The 19,180-nt window shown below is 36.6% G+C and overlaps 3 protein-coding genes across 3 annotated transcripts; all 3 read right to left on the bottom strand.

Annotated features, from left to right (window-relative positions):
• Positions 1-224: 224 nt before the first annotated feature.
• Positions 225-1,402, bottom strand: LOC114611170 (olfactory receptor 8B3-like). Its single transcript, XM_028755819.1, has 2 exons — positions 1,389-1,402; positions 225-1,161 (listed from the first exon to the last, which is right to left on the bottom strand). Exons 1-2 carry the CDS (start codon positions 1,400-1,402, stop codon positions 225-227), a joined length of 951 nt encoding a protein of 316 aa, XP_028611652.1.
• Positions 1,403-5,481: 4,079 nt separating this feature from the next.
• LOC114611261 (olfactory receptor 147-like) lies at positions 5,482-6,396 on the bottom strand. Its single transcript, XM_028755912.1, is given in 1 exon segment — positions 5,482-6,396. A coding segment is annotated over 1 exon segment (915 nt).
• Positions 6,397-15,427: 9,031 nt separating this feature from the next.
• LOC114611220 (olfactory receptor 143-like) lies at positions 15,428-16,384 on the bottom strand. The gene has a single exon (XM_028755869.1). It carries the CDS (start codon positions 16,376-16,378, stop codon positions 15,428-15,430), a length of 951 nt encoding a protein of 316 aa, XP_028611702.1. The 5' UTR covers positions 16,379-16,384.
• Between the last annotated feature and the right edge of the window lie 2,796 nt (positions 16,385-19,180).

The following is a 19,180-nucleotide window of genomic DNA, read 5'->3' as shown; positions in this document are numbered from 1 at the left end:
CTGATGTCCTCAAATTGTTGTAATAGTGAAGGACGAAAACTTTACAACGGTAGGGATCAAAGAAAACCTACTAAAAGTGAAACACATTACAAATTCTCTTCTCCATGTTAAACCCCCTCCTCCAACACACACACAATGCATTGAAGAATCCAAGAAAATATACTGACAAGTACAAAATAACTTTTGGTGTTATAACTAAAGGTAAAACACATAACAGATTCTGTTTAAAATTTTCTTTTGGTTAAGGTTTTTTTCAGAGCAATTTTAACATCTTTGTTCCTAAGGCTATAGATTAATGGATTCATCATGGGGACCACAATGTTGTAAAAGACAGAAGATATTTTACCCTGATCCAAAGACCCAGATGAGGAGGGTTTCAAATACATATATGCACATGATCCAAAGAACAGGGAAACGGCTATTATGTGGGAGCTACATGTGCTGAAGGCTTTGGACCTGCCTGCTGTGGAACTTATTTTGAGGATGCTGGAGAGGATGAAGCCATAAGATGTAAAGATGATGAGAGTGGGTAGAATGATGTTTTTTCCTGATATAATTAAAGCCTCTAACTCATTGACATAGGTGCTGGTGCAGGAGAGCTTCAGCAAAGGGAGGAAGTCACAGAAATAATGGTTGATTGTGTTTCCATCACAGAAAGTCAGTCTCAGAATGCATCCAGTGTGGATCATGCCATCAGAAAACCCCATCAAATATGAAGCAAGTGTAAGATAAGAACACACTTTAGGAGACATAACAGTGTTATACAAGAGTGGATTGCAAATGGCTACATAGCGATCATAGGCCATCACTGTCAGCATATAACACTCAGAAATGCCAAATAAACAAAAGAAGTAGAACTGGGTCATGCATCCCTCATAAGAAATAACATTCTTCTTTAGTACAAAGTTCATCAGCATTTTAGGTGTAACGACTGAACAATAAAAAAGGTCTATGCAGGACAAGTTAAGAAGGAAAAAGTACATGGGAGTGTGAAGGTGAGAATTCAGAACAATTAGCATGATCAAAGCCAAATTCCCCGTTGTAGTTATCATGTACATCACCAGAAAAAGTAGGAACAGGGGTATTTGTAGGTCAGGTTGGTTTGTTAACCCCATCAGGATGAACTCAGTGACCAAAGAAACATTTTCCAGAGCCATTCTTCTCTAAAAAAAAATCTATGAGAAGAAAAAAGATGAAATTAATTAACCTAAAAGAACACACCATCAAAACTTCTCCTAAATAAATGAGGTACATATTAGAAATGTCTGAAATTTATTAATTTGAAAAAACAGTCACTATTTATGATTCCACATTCCTCAATGGCATAGTCTATCCCTTTAAAAATGAAGTATATTTTAGAACATCAACAACAATGTATACAAGCTGACTGGAGTACTGTCATACACAGTACAACTATTAGAAAAACTAAGAGTGAAGTAGGTTGTGCCAAGTCAAGTTGCCCTTGGTCTCTTTTCTGTTGCTTCTTTGACCCAGCCTCTTCCTTGGGCTGGAAAAGGCTAGTGTAAAGGTTCTAAACTTCACCTAAATTTAGCCCTTGCATAACATAGACAAAATAACTTAATTGTACAAATAGTTAATGTAGTGTACTAGGTGTCTACTCTGGTAGTTTAAAAGAGACCAGCAGATGTTGATTGATTAAATTCTTATACAATAAAACCAGTGGTTTATTGTGTATATTTCAAAATGTAGTAAGCTTGGACTGGGCAATAACTAGAGAACTATCTGTTGCATCAATACAGAATTGAAAGGATCAGTTTTAATAGTGTTTCTGTGGTTTATCTGAGTCTGTATCTCTCTCTGTCTGTCTCTCTATCTCCATTTCTGACTATGCCTCTCTCTGTCTCTATCATTGTCTCTGTTTCAGCTTGTTTCTATCTACTTTCTCTCTCTCTCTTCTTCTTCTTCTTCTTCTTCTTCTTCTTCTTCTTCTTCTTCTTCTTCTTCTTTTTCTTCTTCTTCTTCTCTCTTCCTCTCTCACTCTGTGTGTGTGTGTTGTGTGTATGTATGTATGTATGTATGTATGTATGTATGTATGTATGTATGTACAAACTCATGCAAGTATCTTTCAAGCATATAGTTCATAAGGAAATAAACAAATTGAAAAGAATACACTTTGGTACACAGTTATTGTGAACCACCTTGAAAGTAATAATCTCCAGGTGGATGATCTTTGTGAGGCAAATATGGGCCATGATAATAAGGGCCATCCAAATAAGAACCCACAGGAGCTTCAGGTCAGGTTCTGTTGCTAGGATGCAGATTCTTGAAGTCAGCTCCAGCATTCTTGATGTGCTTGAGATTCCTAAACTTAGAAAATTTCCGTTGAGTGGACTACTTTCTTTTTCTGGTTTCTTATTGATGGACCACTCTCTAGTTTAGTTGCTAGCCCTCTCACAACAAAAATCATAAACTCAAAAGTGAGCTCTATCTACTGAAAAGACCTTGTTGATTGAGACACCAAAAGCAATTCCTGTTTTACTGACTCTGCAGAAATCTTCTGCCCAGTTCTCAGGATATTTCCTATTGAATTTGGGTTAAATTTTATGACGGTACAGATTGGAAAAGAAAGGAAGATCTTGGGTGCTGGGATTCAGCTCAATACAAAGCCTTTCTGCAAACATAGTGATCTCAATGCATAAAATGGAAAATATTTTATGACCTCTATGGTTACTGGAGCAAAGGGGAGGAGAAAAATCAGAATTAAGGACTAAATGGATGCCAAATGTCATTGTATAAATTGATGAATAAGAAAAAAATAAGTACTTATGCTAAATGTTGATTTTAAACCTTCAAGGTCTTTATGATAAAAAGAAATCCATTCAATTCAGAAAGATGCCTAGACCTAGAGATCTACTGTTCAACATGTTAACAGGAGTAATGTCCTATTGTTAACTTACATTTATTAAGAGGGTTTGTCTTAAAGTTACCTTCTCACTACATTAAAACCAAATAAAAGCAGTCCTATGTTCATAAATACATGGGTTTAAACAAATTAGTCTCATATGAACATTTTAGAGTTTACAGATAGCTAAGTGAAAGGGCCAATTAAAAAGTAAAATATCTATTGGCATAGAATTCAAAACTTACCCTTCTTTGGCGAGAGAAAGGTTCTTGCTTACTTACAGGATTTATTTACCCTGGTATCCTGAGGAGGACTTAGATGTCCTTGATTCCAAGGTGATATAGTACAGAATTAATATCCTATACTCATTGGAAATCTTTTTTCTGATCATAATTTACAAAGTTATTCCCTAACACTCTGAAGAATCACAGGGAAGCATACGCCTTTTCTTTTTATCATGTTGGCCACTCGGTGAGACACTAGATATTTTACATAATTTACTCCTGTCCTACATGTGGCTATGGCTAAGGAAGGGTCTTTCTCAGTCTCTTCTCTGGACACAGGCCTCAGAATAAAGAGGGAATGGGGTTATTGCATTTGCATGCTAGACTGTGATGTATGTCTAGACCGTTAGGAACCAGTTCTATATTCAGTTATACATTCCCCTTTAGGGAATTTACTTCCTCTCTGCTGGGACTAAGACTGACCTACCATCTGCCATTCACCTTCATCTCTTAAGGGAAATCTGTTGTTTCTGTTGTTTTCTCTTTGTTTCCATATCCTTTTAAGGGAATCTTCAACAGAATCAATTTCCCTTATTGTCTACTGTCACATTATTTTTATGTTTTTTTTTTCAAGGAGCTCACTTTTTATTAAATATTTTTCTCAAAGCCATGCCTTGTTTTTATAGATCTGTATAAAACTCAGGAAGTCACCCATGCTAGGCATGTGCTCTACCACTGAGCAATATATCTAGACCTCCAAAACACTAAAATCACATTTATTGCATGATGTGAAGCAAGGTATTCTTTTATTTACACCACTCAAGAAGTAGAGGCAGGAAAATCTCTGTGAGTTCAAGGCTAGCCTGATTCTACATACTAAATACCAGGCTATCCAGGGCTACAATAATAATATATTTTCTTAAATAAATAAATAAATATCACAACAAAATCACATTTATGGTATTGCAACTCAACTTAATATTTTTAAACAATTATTAAAAAATGCTGAGTGGGTGCCCTGCTTGATAATTAACAGTTTAGTAACAAGATGAACATTTTTTTCAGTAAAAGACTTGTTATTAAGTGAATAAAAACAAGCAAATAAAAATCTGTAAGTGTATGTAAGTGTATTATCTATATATTAATGAAAGTAGTAAAAATTTAATCATATGTGAGTTTAATTTATTTTTGCTTGTTTTTAGTTTTTTCTATTTTCAACATTTAAAAATTACTATACACTAGCCTTTCACTTTAGTGAAAAATCAAGGTGGAAAGGGAAGGTACACACAAATAAAAATAAAAATTAATGTAAGTTAAAACAACTTTTATATAGCATCTCATTACAGTCAGAATGACTGTTATCAAGTAATCAAATGAAAGCAAAGGGTAGATTCAAGTACCACTTGAAGGTGGACCTGTAGTCTTCACACACACAAACTATAAACATGTATAAAGTTCATTCAAGGTTTAAAAATCACAGAAGATACTACTCATTTTTATCTTTATTAAAGACTACTTCAAATTTTATAACTACAAACATATATATGAAAACATATAAATACACACACACACATACACATATGTATATACTAATGAAAATACGTAATTGTTCTGATGCACAATTCATCAGGCCTTATATTTAATTTATAATTACTATGGCTACATTAATTAGAAATTATATAAGCAAATGATCACTTCCTCTGATTTTACTTGTAATTTAAAATAAATTCCCATGTATGTTGTTTATGAGTAACTATGCCAGACAATAGATATCCACAGTGAAGTAATTAAATTCAACACAACAAAATATTCATTATCTGATATAATTGTTACATCTTTGTAGCCTGAAATATAAAATTTATTCTTTTATAAATTAAACAAAAGTCATTAACCAGAGTCACTATGTGGTATATTGGACTCAAATGTAATTTTCCTCATTGACATCATATACATGATCTGCCTTCTTCTTACTATATTCTTACACAGTTCCCTATATTTTTGTTAATTTTGATTCTATGACAAAATGAGAAAGCACCTATTATTTGTCATTTATGGTTTTAGACATGAAAGATGTCAATGTATTGTAATGTTAAATTTACTTTTCTTTGAGGATAGAAATAGCCTAGGAGAAAAGTATGCAACATTGATAAAAATTGCCTGTATATTTATTGCATGCTTGATATGGTAGCAATCATTTGGTGCACCTGTTAAATTATGCTGAAGACACAGAAACAAAGATGAAATTATCCATATATTATAAAGAAAGATAATGAAAGTATATATTGATATAAAAATGATCTTCAGTGAAAGGACCAAGAAACAAATAAGGTTCTCTGATTCCTTACAGGATTTTTGTTTCTAATTACAATGTCTCTTTTCTCTGGAACTTAAGGATTATCTTAGTGCCACCTTGACTTCTTTGTTTCTCAAACTGTTAATCAGAGGGTTGAGCATGGGCCCAACATTAGTGTAGAAAACTGAAGATATCTTTCCTTGTTCCATAGATCCAGAAGAATATTTAAGATACATGAATGCAGCTGATCCAAAGAAAAGAGAAATCTTCATGATGTGAGAGCTACAGGTGCTGAAGGCTTTTGATCTTCCTTGTGTGGATTTGATGTTTAGAATATTGGCAAGGATGAAAACATAGGAAATGAGAATGGTAAAGCTAGGGACTGTGATGTTAATACCCACGACGATGAGAACCATGACCTCATTGACATAGGTGCTGGTGCAGGAAAGTTGGAGGAGAGGGAGAATGTCACACAAGTAATGGTTGATGACATTGGCATTGCAGAAGGTCAGTTGGAGCATGCAGCCTTTGTGGGCAGACGCTCCAGCAAACCCCATCCCATAGGCAGCAAAAGATATCACAGAACAGACCTGTGGGGAAACGGTGACCTTATACAACATTGGATTACAGATGGCCACATAGCGATCATAGTCCATTGAGGTCAACATGTAGCATTCAGAGATGACAAAAAAGAGAAAGAGAAACAGCTGAGTCATTCACCCCTCATAGGAGATGGAATTCTTCTCAGAGACAAAGTTCATCAGCATTTTGGGACTGGATACAGAAGAGCAGGAAAGATCAATGAAGGAGAGATTAAAGAGGAAATAGTACATGGGGGTGTGCAGGTGAGGATTGAGGCCAATCAGGATAATTAAGCCAATGTTCCCCACCACTGTGATTATGTAGATCATTAGAAACAGGTAAAAGAGAGGCAGCTGGAGCTCTGGACGATCTCTCAAACCAGCAAGGACAAACTCAGTCACAAAGGAGCCATTTCCAGTCACCATGGTTATCATTAAAAATCTAGAAGAGAAGTTTATTAATGGATGACCAGTTCTGTTCCATGATTTTACCATCAGCCGAACTTATCACAATTGACAAATGTTATGCTTTTCCTTTTGATTATATTATCACACTCTCTCATTACAGCAAATATGAGTTAGCCCATGCTTATCTTCATAAACTGAATACTACAATACTATTCTTCTATCCTTGACTCAACCTACTGAGGTAGTGTGCTGACTCACACTCGTATCCATTAGTTAACATAAGTGGTGGGATGTGGTTTACAAAATACAGTCTCTTCAATCTGGTCCTTCAACTCCCATCCCTTTGTTGCATTAGACATCCTAGTTCTTCTGTGATGTATATAAACAGCGAATTCTGGTAGGTCAGCAGCTGGACATATTCATTCCTCCCAGTGTGTGAGGTTTCCAGAGCACTTACTTACTAGACTCTATGAAGCTAAAAATTGATAGTATATAGAGAGGATATCCATAGTAGCTAAATTTTTATTATTTCAATAATATAATATCTAATTATATTCTTCAGTGTTTCTTCACATTTTCCTCTAAAATATTCTAGTTTCACACAGGGATAGAGAAAGGATTTTTCTTTCAAAGGGATGAAAGAAAAAAATAATAATTAATGTGGGTGTGGTTTTCATTAACGATGCATATTTTTATTGCACAAAATGTATTCTTATTATATATAAAATCTTTCTACACATGTTAATTTAGTATATTGTTTAAAATAAATACCCCCTGTTTGGTTTTGTAGCTTTGTATTTCATGAGTAACTGGACCTTTTATGCTTGTCCTGCACTCCAACTGAAGAAGAAGCCAAAAAAACAAAGAGGAAACATCTCCTCTAGCCATGCAGAAACACTAGTGGAGTGATAGAGACGTTAACACTCCCACAAAACTTTCCAAAATTTATCCTGCCTATAAGTAATGCAGACACAGGTATAGAGGAGAGAGTGAAGGAATGGCCAAATAATAACCAACCCAAGTTGAGACCCATCCCATGGGCAAGCACTGATTTCTGATACTGTTAATGATCCTTTCCTCCTCTTTCTCCACATCCTAGCCAGCATCTGTTGTCACCTGAGTTTTTGATCTTAGCCGTTCTGACTGGTATGAAATCTCAGGATTGTTTTGATTTGCATTTCTCTCATAACTAAGGATGTTGAACATTTCTTTAGGTGCTTCTCGGCCATTCGATATTCCTCAGTTGAGAATTCTTTATTTTTGCTCTGTAGCTCATTTTTTTAATACTGTTATTTGGTTTTCTGGAGTCTAACTTCTTGAGTTCTTTGTATATATTGGATATTAGCCCTCTTTCTGATGTAGGATTGGTAAAGATCTTTTCCCAATCTGTTGGTTGCTGTTTTTTTCCAATTGACAGTGTCCTTTGCCTTGCAGCTTTGCAATTTTATGAAGTCCCATATGTCGATTGTTGATCTTTCCACAATACTTATTATCTTTATTTTACCAGAACACCCAGAGCTCCCAGGGACTGAATCACCAACCAAAGAATACGCATGGAGTGACCCATGGCTCCAGTCACATATGGAGCAGAGGATGGCCTTGTCAAGCATCAATGGGAGGAAAGGCCGTTGGTCCTGTGAAAGCTCCATGGCCCAGAGTAGGGAAATGCCAGGGCAGAAAGGCAAGAGTGGGTATGTGTGGAGGGAAGCACCCTCATAGAAACAGAGGGAGGGGGGCATGGAATAGGGGGTTTCCAGAGGGGAAACCAGGAAAGGGGATAACATTTCAAATGTAAATAAATAAAATATCCATGGGTGGGGCGAATATGACCCATTGTTATGCTTGCAGATAGGAGCATATTGTCCTCAGAGAGGCTCTACCCAGTATCTGAATCAGACAGATACATCCACAACCTAACAGTGAACAGAACTTGGTGACTGTTATGGAAATATGTCAGGAAGAATTGTGGACCCCGAAGTGGAAAGGAACTCCACAGGAAGACCAACAAACTCAACTAATGTGGACCCTTGAGACTCTCAGAGACTAAACCAGCAACCAAAAATCATACGCGGGCTGGGCCTAGGTATCCCCACATATATGTAGCAGATGTGCAGCTTGGTCTTCATGTAGTCATGAACAACAAGAGTGAGGTCTATCCCAAAACCTGTTACCTGTATGTGGGATATACTCTTCTTACTGAGATGCTCGTCTGGCCTCAGTGGGAGAGGAAGAACTTAACCTGGTAGAGACTTGAAATGGCAGGGTGGCAGAATACTGAGGAAGAGCACTACTCACTGAGAGGATAAAGGAGTTTGGGGGAAGGATTGTGGGAACTGATGATGAACTCGGAGGAAGTGACTAAATGGGATGTAAACTGTATAACTAAATGAAATTAAATTAGCTTAAACTTTTTTTTCACTAATTCTGTCTGGGGGGTATGTTAATTTTAGTAAAAATCTGTATGTTATTGATATAAATTTTATTTGTTATGTAGATTTTTAGTAATTTTATTAACATTTATTATACAAAGTAAGGATTGCATCTAATAAACTCTGAGCATATTCAGCTCATATTACTCTATTTTGCATCTCTCCATTCTGTTTTCACTTCTATGACTGTAATAGTACCCAGTTCACATCTATACCCCTTGATATATCTACATACAGCATGATGATCTCGAGTTCCATCCATTTTCACACAAATAAAATAATCGCTATACTGTCTATAACTGAAGTAACAAACCTACATAGTGTGTGATGTCACATGATCTCTATACACACATCAGTGGATTTCCACCTCTGAATTGGAAATTTCTGGTGTCTTTGGAGACTCGGTTGTGTCATATGATGTTCTTCTGGAAATCAACTTTTGAGAAGATATTTTTGCTGAAGCAGACATATGAGAGGATGTTTTGCTGAGAACAAATACTTGGTGTTTTTCTGGAAACAGCCTGGAAAAGGGGCATGGGAAGTTTTTCCATTGTAGTTAAACAAACATAAGAATACTTGGTTCTTGTTTTGTGACAAGGCTTTGTGCATGGGTGATATTACAAAAACAGAGACTGGAGTACCACAGTGGAGTCTACTGACATTAGCATTTTCAAGTCAAGAGAGTCTTAACTTTCTCATATTAAAAGAATAGGAAGGATGTAATTCAGTCCCATTACTAGAAAGTGTTTGGTGAAAAGAGGTGGCTCTATTTCTCTCATGTTTTGGAGACATCATTAGGATTGTCTTCATATATTTTAGAAATGGTCCACTGCATTGGGTATCAATTCTTGCTGTCTTTCCACGTATATTCTTCCCCTCCTGACCTGATCCTCCTGTTATATTCCCTTGTCCTTAGTTCACCTGCATATCATATTGTATTCCTCCATACTAGGGAGATCTATGTGCCAACTGTAATCCTTTCTTTCATATCTAAATCCTTTGAGTCTATATATTATAGTATGCTTATTATTTACTTAATGGCTACATCTACATATAAGTGAGTATATACCATATTTACCTTTCAGAGGTAGAGTTTTCTTGCTCAGGAGAAAATTTTCAAGTGGCATCCATTCATCTGCATATTTTACACTGTTTTTTTTTAATATTTGAGTTTAAAGCATTTTGTAAATTGCCATTTTTTTAAAAAAAAAAAAAGAACTTTATTCTCCTGTTAAGGGACTTCTAGGTTGTTTTTAATTTCTGGCTACTGTGAATAGAGAAACAATGGTCTTGGATGAATAAGAATCCTTGTGATAGGATAAAACATCCTATTGGTATGCCCAAGAGAAGTATAGATGGGTCGTCAGGTAGGTTGATTCCTGACATTGTGAGAAACCACCAAACTGAATTCTGTAGTGGATGTACAAGTTTGCACTCATTCCAGTAATAAGAAAGTGTTTTCCTTACTCAATATTCTCACCAGCATGAGCTGTCATTTGTGTTAGAGTTCTTCCCATTCTGACAGGTGTAAGGGAACACAGTGAAGACAAAAGGAGTATAAGAGTTATAGGAGATGAAGGGTACCAAGAGAAGATAATCCTCTAAATCAAGTGAACAAATCTTATCTGAACTCACAGAGACTGAATCAGCAAGAAGAATGCCTTCATAGATATGCACCAGGTCCTCTTCATATATACTATTTTTATAGGATTCTGGAGTGTATGGACAATTTGTTTTCTGAGTCTTGTGACTTTTCTTGTCCTCTCTTCTTTCTGTTGGTTTCCCTTCGCCAACTATGGTGTGATGGGTTTGCTATATTTTATTATGTTTTATTTTATTAGGTCTTGATGATAACTTTTAGAGGTCTGTTGTTTTCTAATGAGAGACAGAAAGGGAGTGGATCTGGATTGGAGCAGAGGGGAGAAGGAACTGGGAGAAGTTAAGGAATGGGAAAGAGTAATCAATATATATTATATGAGAAAAATGTATTTTCAATAAAAGAGAAAAATAGTGGGAAAGGGAAGTAAACACAAGTGAGCTGGAGCTGTTCCATCATTATTGCTTGTTAAAAACTATAATTATTTGTTATAATCACATCAGAGAGGAACAGGAACTTGGGAATTAAAAACTATGTATACTGAGAATACATATAGCTTACTTAAAATAGGAAACCTCCAATTAAAAATAACCTCACACTTACATACCATACATATAAGACAATTTTTATGTATATACATATACAGTTTAAATGAAATGATCACTTTTGTGCTGATACTGCTCCTACAAATGACACAGGCTCTCTAGCAAAAATGCCTGTACTAGGAATGAGAATACTCATTTTCAGTTGTTGGCAAAGGGAGTTCAATAGACTCCAAAAAAGTATAAGGATACTGCTGTTGTCCCTGGTTGCCTCCCAGGAGTTGAAAATAAGTTAGCTTGATGAAGATACCACACACTTCAAACACAAGATATGAAAGAATTGATCAGGAACCAACCTGAAAGCCTACTCCATAAGGACTTGCTTTCATAGTACTACAAGGTCGTATTTGAGTTGTCAAAGAAGATAATCAACCAATAGTCCAATCCAGTAATGACACCTATGAATCATAACAATGACTAACATGGCAAGACATTCCTACAGATGTAAAGTAGCACCTCATATCTAGGAGGTAACCAACAGCTGTCTAAACGGACCTAAGGTCAGCTCAATGAAAGAGAATTATGCTTGATACTGGAAACCTAGCCAATCCTCAGAGCTAGTGAGTTTAAGGATTCTAGAGCAGAACATACAATCACCATGTTATTAAAACATCATAAATCTTCCTACCTACATTCTAAATACTTATCGTTGTACCTAACCAATATGTACACCTCACATCAACCATCAGTGAAGCTTCTCTTTGCAATAAATGAAGAACGCTATAGATGGTCAAATTGTAGAGAACAATTAATCTTTGGTTCCGAGTCCCAATTTACAAATCTGCAGCACAATTCCTGCACCTAAGGCTCAGGAAATATCGGGAGAGAGAGAACAGTATGATTATGAGACAGAGTACTAGGAAATCTTTTGGGAGATTGAGTCACCTAGAAATGACACACCCATGATTTCAACAATATTTTTGCTAAATAAGACCTGAACAAGTAAAACACCATTTTAATAGATGTGCTAATGTGGAAGGGAGAAGAAATCTCATCAGCCACTACATTCAGACAAATTAATGCTTACAGTGAAAAAGAATTTGTATTCCCCAGCAATTGACTCTCTTACTAGTTCCCAAATACCAAGTCACCTACCCTGAAATCATACATTCAAACAACACTAAACAGAATCAGCAGGATAGATAGATTATATCTATCTACCCTGTGTGTGTGTGTGTGTGTGTGTGTGTGTGTGTGTGTGTGTATGATATATGTATATATGTATGTGTGAGTGTATAATATGTACATATGATTGATGATAGATAAATAGGTATAGATATCTGTAGCATATTGTGTGTATGAAATGAAAAGAGGCCATTGATTTAAGAGAGAATTGAGAATTGGAGAGATGCTGAAGAAAGGGGGAAAGGGGCAATGGTATAATTATACTTTAATTGAAAATAAATATCTCCTCTTGCTCCAGCTTACAAAATTCACATGTTACATAAAAATGGGTCCAGACATGACCACAGCTAAGTTTCACAGAGCATTGTCTCAATAGTAACCTGGTGTGACCACTTGTATTGTGCAGCGCATCTGCAGACGTGCTACTCTAAATGACAGGAAAGCAGACTTTGTTATCCTGAGCTCAATGCTCCTCTTAGAGTGAATAGATTGTATCTGTATACTAACTAGGGTATTTCAATTTTTCTGTACATATTTCTATTGAATCAAAATGTTCCTTCCTTGAGAGAGGAGCAAATTTACTAAGGCTCAGTTTTTATGTAAGTTTGCAGCTAAAGTTTTAGTCATAAATATTATGAAATTAGGAGTTGATTTAAATACAAAATTATTTCATTCTTCCAGATCAATAAAAGCAATTAAACTTGTAAACTAAACATCTTTGTTGAGATGATAGCTTAATGCATAAAGCACTTGCCATTTAAGAGTGAGGACTGAAGGTCAAACCTGAGAATCCACGTAATTTCCAGGTAGAGACCTTGATCTGCCTCTAGTTGCAGTACTCAGAGGGCAGACACAGAATATCTATGAACAAGCTGGCTGTCCATATACTGCTGAGTTCAGATGTCAACTGAAAGACTCTAACTCAATGAGTACATGGATAGTGATGACGAAAGTGTCCTGATATCAGCCTCATGCGTCTTCATGCACAGACATGTACATGCACACCTTGTGTGTACTAACACTCATATGAACACTATACACACATGCAAATGGAATAAATAAACAAGCCCATTTACTTCACAGAACTGAGCCACCAGGTTTTGCTGTTGACTAGAAAAGAATACTCAGAAGACATTTTGTATCTTGAATTCGTAACTGGTATAATGATTTTTTTTCAGGCTATATTTTCAAACAAATGTTTAAGAACTTTTCAAATATCGTGTTCGACATAAATAAGAGAATAACAGTTTAAATGTTCATCAGAGCACACATACCCACTATTTTTTATAATATTTCCTCCAATCTGAAGCAATCTCTCCTGGTGGAAAATGCAATGCTCCTAATATTCAAAAAGCTCACAACATCCACAGTTTGCTGCCACAAGAAAAGGTTACTAGTAAATGGTCCCTGAAGGAAGAATGCTCTATGTAGAGTTGACTGCCTGTCAGTTTTGGGAATTTGGTGAGCCATTGCTTATGATGGCCAAGGCTTATCACTGATGCAACTGTACCTGAGTCGTTTATATTCCTGTCAGTGTTCCAACATCTACGCTTCTATGAGCAACCCCAACAAATTCAATGTTTTGCCAGAATGACTTGTGTTCAGTTGTTTTGTTTTGGTTTTTCTTTTGATCTGTTATTGATACCCTAAGTAGAATAACTAAAAGTATATCCTTGTGTCCCCAGAAAAAGTCTTATGATGTACCTGGAAGGTCATGTGTTCTGAACTGATTCTAGTCCTGTGAAGACACACAAAAGAAAATGTTGCACAGTACAATTAACTACTTTGTGGGTGTCTGGCTAAGTCATATTTCTCTAGAAATAAATATGTCACATGAAATAGGCTACTTAAATATACATTAAACTAAGAGAACATGACTCTTTGGACAAGCTTATTCAATCTCCTCAGTCTCATCATCCTAGCAAAAGAATCCCTAATTATAAAAGAAGATAAAAATATTATTCTGTGTCCCATGCATATGCCACTTAAATATGTATACCATAAGTACATGTTCATTTATAAAATGGATCCTAAATCTTTTCATTATCTTTATAATAGGGCATCATGCCTGAGTCTATTTACTGACAGACACCCAACTTTTAAAATCATTATGTAACCAATCTATAGAAGGTTTGTCTGTATTCTACAGTCATCTGCCTTTGCATTTCTTCACCTATACACAATAAGTATGATCCTAGCTTCTGAATCATAAGTTGTGTGCCTATAAAAGATTACATAACTACTTCCTTGTCAAGATACATATAGAAATAACAATGTAGATATACATATTACTCTTCATCTTGAGAATCAAACTCAAACAAAAGCATATATACTCTTTATTCCAACAGCTTAAATGCAGCTGTGGTTTCTTTTTTAAAGGAAGCATGAACATTGTTCTTACAAAACTGCATTCTTCATATTTAAAGGACAGAGGAAATAAATTGCCTTGTGTCCTGTTCCCAGGAATGTAAGTGAGTCATTCAGAAAACAATCATAGACCAATCAATATACCAGAGAAAAAACTGACAATTTCTGCTTGATTCAACAAGGAAATCAGATTGTCTGTGTATTGTCAAAGTTGTAGTGGTGGACTAGGCTGATTACCTCCTCAGAGTACTGAAAGGATCAAATATTATTTGAATAAAGTACACAGTTTCATTATAACTGTAGGGCTAAAAGACTGGAATAACAAAACCTCTCTAAAGGACTGAAAATAATCTTGAAAATTTGATAATTATACTATACCTACATTTTTGTCCTCTTTTAACTCATCTAAGTAAATTAGTTAATGAAACCCACTGTTGTCTGAGGAAACAAACAAGCAAAGAAAACCAAAATTGCCTAACAGAAAGAAAGAAAGAAAGAAAGAAAGAGAGAGAGAGAGAGAGAGAGAGAGAGAGGAAGGAAGGAAGGAAGGAAGGAAGGAAGGAAGGAAGGAAGGAAGGAAGGAAGGAAGGAAGGACATAAAGTTCACAGTTTATGAAATCCCTTGCAGAGAAAGCACATAGCAAAACTTCATAGGCATTGTTATTTTCTAAAAAAGAAAGACAAGGGAACAGGGTCATGATCTAATATTAGCAATAACCAACATCTTGGAGCGATATGAAGATAAAAACAACTCTGATGAAAAAATTAGGCACAGGAGTAACATTTCATAGTAGCAGGAAGAAAAAGATTACAGAGGAAACATTTTTCCATACTCTAGAGAGGAAAAGAAAACAGAACAGAATCATGTAATGAAAAAGGTATAGAGAGAAGATAGAGCAGTGCAGTGGGATAGGACTGTAAAAAGCACAACTGTTCACTCAGCTTGTGACTCTTTTCATTGTTCTCTTCACAGCAAGCTTGACATCCTTGTTCCTGAGGCTGTAAATGAGAGGATTCAGCATGGGAACCACAAGCGTGTAAAATACTGAGAAAATTTTCCCCTGGCCCACAGTCTCAGCAGATGTTGGCTTGACATAAGCAAGCAGTCCAGATCCATAGAAGAGGCTAACAGTTATGATGTGAGACCCACAAGTGCCCAGGGCTTTGGACCAACCCTTACCTGATGACATATGAAGGATGTTGGAAAGGATCATAGCATATGAAACTAAGATAATGATGCTAGATAAAATAATAATTGTTCCAACCACAGCAGAGCTCACAAGCTCATTGACATAGGTGTTACTGCAGGAGATCCAAAGGAGAGGGAAGATGTCACACATGTAGTGGTTGATGATGTTTGAATTACAGAAACTGAGCCTGATCATAAACCCTGTGTGAGTCATGGCCCCAGCAAAACCCATCAAGTAAGAACCAAACACCAGCAGACAGCAGATCTTAGGGGACATGACAGTTGTGTACTGGAGTGGCTGACAGATGGCCACATAACGATCATAGGCCATGGCTGTTAGCACAAAACACTCAGACTTTACAAAAAAGCAGAAGAAGAACAGCTGACTCATGCATCCTTCATAGGAGATGGTGTTGTGCTCTGACACAAAACTCATCAGCATTGTGGGGTTACAAACAAACGAATAACAAAAATCGATGCAGGACAGATTGAAGATGAAGAAGTACATGGGAGTGTGAAGATGTGGGTTCAGGCAAATGAGATTCATTAAGCTCAGGTTTCCCACCACAGTGACTGTGTAGTTGAGCAAGAAGAGGACAAACAGGGGCAACTGGAGCTCTCGTTGAACTGTTAACCCCATAAGAATGAACTCAGTCACTGAAGAGTTACTTTCTGTAACCATTTGCGTCATGACTTGCATCTGTAATAATAAGAGAGTAAAATGTCACTAATAGGTATCTCATCATTGATCCCAGACTGAGAACTGGAGTTCCTACTTACTAAGTTAGGAGCTTAGTGAACACCCAGCAAGGCATATAATAGCACTACAACTCCTGTTTGTTTCCTCAGAAAGCTCCATTTCCTCTTTCCTCACACGCATTTTATTTCTATGAATCCAGAAAAAATGAAGGCAGAACTCCAATGTCTCTGCACATTACTTTGCCTGGTTTTCCTAGACTTTACTAGGAATTAGTACAGAAGAGTAATGTGTACCTAACCCACAGCGGTTTGAAGAGGAATTGAGAAAGTAAGGACTATTTACTGCTTACCTTGGTTTCCTGGGGCCTTTTCTGCTATCAAAACACATGATGTCTTCCTCTTCACTGTCCAGAGATGGTTTAAGGTAACAATAAAGAAGCAGGCTAGAATCATTAGTGCAGATATGCCTCTGCCATGCTTGGAGTAGCATAAGGGTAAAAAACATGATCTGTATTTGTGAACTTCATCAGAATTTTATTTTCACATAAAGGAAAGAAAGTCATTGTCTTCTGTGAATCTCTAAAACATCACTTGAGTTAAATGAGAATTTGTGTCGTAAGACCAGAATTTCTGAGAAAATTCTTTGACAGTCCAGGAAATTATTCTCTTTGTTATGGGACTTCTTACCACATTGGGTGAGCCCTGGAGGGCAGACGTCACTGTGCTTGTGTTTGCATCTAGTGTGATAACTAGTGTTGGATGTTTAGAGATGTTATAATTTCCCAGCAGGAGTACCTGAGCCTCAGGGCAGAGTTGTGACTGATCTTTCTTTTTTTTCCTCATTATATTTCTCTCAGCTCTGAAAGTGTAATGTCCAGGGACATGCTCACTTGCAATTTGTAATTTTTCTATGATTACAGTAATAAACATTAGACCAATGAGTGTCAGCTACCCTTTATTACACATTCTTGTTGAGATCGATTGTTTCTCAGCTTTGGCATTGTTGAAGTAGTTATCATCTTGTGGCACCACACTACAAGTGGAGAAGAAACATTATCCTTGGACTCCATCCCCTCCATGTTAATATCACCTCTCATCATCACATACACTTGTAGTCATCAAATAGATTTGTGTAACATTTTAAGGACATTCTATGAGTACTCCAGTGGCTGAGAAAATTGGGTGCCAAAGCATGGTGTGCCATTAGGATGAGTAGTTTGAAACTGAGAACTGCTAAGAGATGATAAATTAAAACTAATTCTAAGGAAAATTACCATGCCGTTCTCTTTTGGAAAGACTTTAAATGTCTTGTTCAAAAAGTAATCATTTAAAAACAATCTAAGGGTTAACCTTTTTTGTATATGTACTTTGCATTATTATTTCTCTCCTCTCTCTCTCTCTCTCTCTCTCTCTCTCTCTCTCTCTCTCTCTCTCCCCCTCTCCCTCTCCCTCTCCCTCTCCCTCTCCCTCCCTCTCCCTCTCTCTCTCTCTCTCCTTATAATGAATCTACTTAACACTTGTTGTTGAGATGATACCATTTCTCCTCAATCTGAACTTACATCAGAGATGATATTTTATATTTGAACTAAGTGATATTATGGCATCAATTATTTATGTACCTAACTTGTTTTATGTGAACATTACATGCACTTTTTTATTTGGGTCCTGGGGATCAAGTAACTGAAGTTCACACTTGTGCAGCAAGTGCTCTTTCCCACTGAAATATGTCCACAGGCCTGACTTACTTATTAATTTTAATTTTCTGTAGACTTTGTAGCATATTAAGCACATTTCTTAATATAATCCACATTATAGTTTCACTTCCCTCTCTTCCAACCATTTCCTCCTCTCCTTCCCTCCTATCTAGATCCACTCCCTTCTTGTCTTTCACTAGAAAACAAGCATGCTTCTAAGAGAGAACCAACCAACCAACAAACAAAAAGACAGTAAGATAAAACAAAACACTAGCACATCAACATCAGACAAAGGAAAATCAACAGAAGATAAACACCCCAAAGAAAAATCATAAGAATCAGAGAGCCATTCATTCACTCACTCACGGATCTAACAAAAATACTAAACTAAAATCTAGAATATATATGCTTGCTTTCAACACACATACACACACAGACACAGACAGACACACACACATACATGTATATGTTGTCCTTTTGCTCTTTGCTTTGTTCTCTGTGACGTCATATGAGATCACCTAATAGACATAGAGGGCTTTGTTCTCTTGTGGTCCTCCATTCTTTCTCGTTCTTACACTCTGTCTTGCTCTGTTTCAATGGGGTTTCCTGAGATCTAATGGGGGAGGTCTGAGGAAGTGTACCATTGAGAAGTGTGTTTTCAACATCTTACTCTATGAGTAATGACTGACTGTGTCTCTGAATTTCCATCTCCTGTAGCAGGAAGCCTCTCTGATGATGACTGAATATTATTAATATCACCAATATTAATATTATTACTTTATTTTTAATTAATTATTACATTCAAAATGTTGGGCTGCCTCCAGGTCTCCCATCCCAGAGTTCTTCACCCCATCCCCTCTCTCCTTTGCCTCTGAAAGAGTGCTTCTGCCCCTCCCCCTCCAGCAGTCCCTTCCTTGGGGAATCAAGTCTCTACTGGATTAGATGCATGCTCTCCCACTGAGGCCAGACAAGGAAGTCCTCTGCTACATATGTGTCAGAGGCCTCACAAGAGCCTTTATATGCTCTCTGGTTCCTGGCTTACTCTCTGGGAGCTCCCAGGGATCCAGGTTAGTTGACAATGTTGGTCTTTCTATGTGGTTGCCATCTAC

Source organism: Grammomys surdaster, unplaced genomic scaffold (assembly GCF_004785775.1).
Source record: "Grammomys surdaster isolate TR1022 unplaced genomic scaffold, NIH_TR_1.0 126086, whole genome shotgun sequence".
NCBI classification, from domain to species: Eukaryota; Metazoa; Chordata; class Mammalia; order Rodentia; family Muridae; genus Grammomys; species Grammomys surdaster.
Note: the sequence above shows the minus strand (reverse complement) of the source record. Positions and strands in the feature narration are given on the sequence as shown.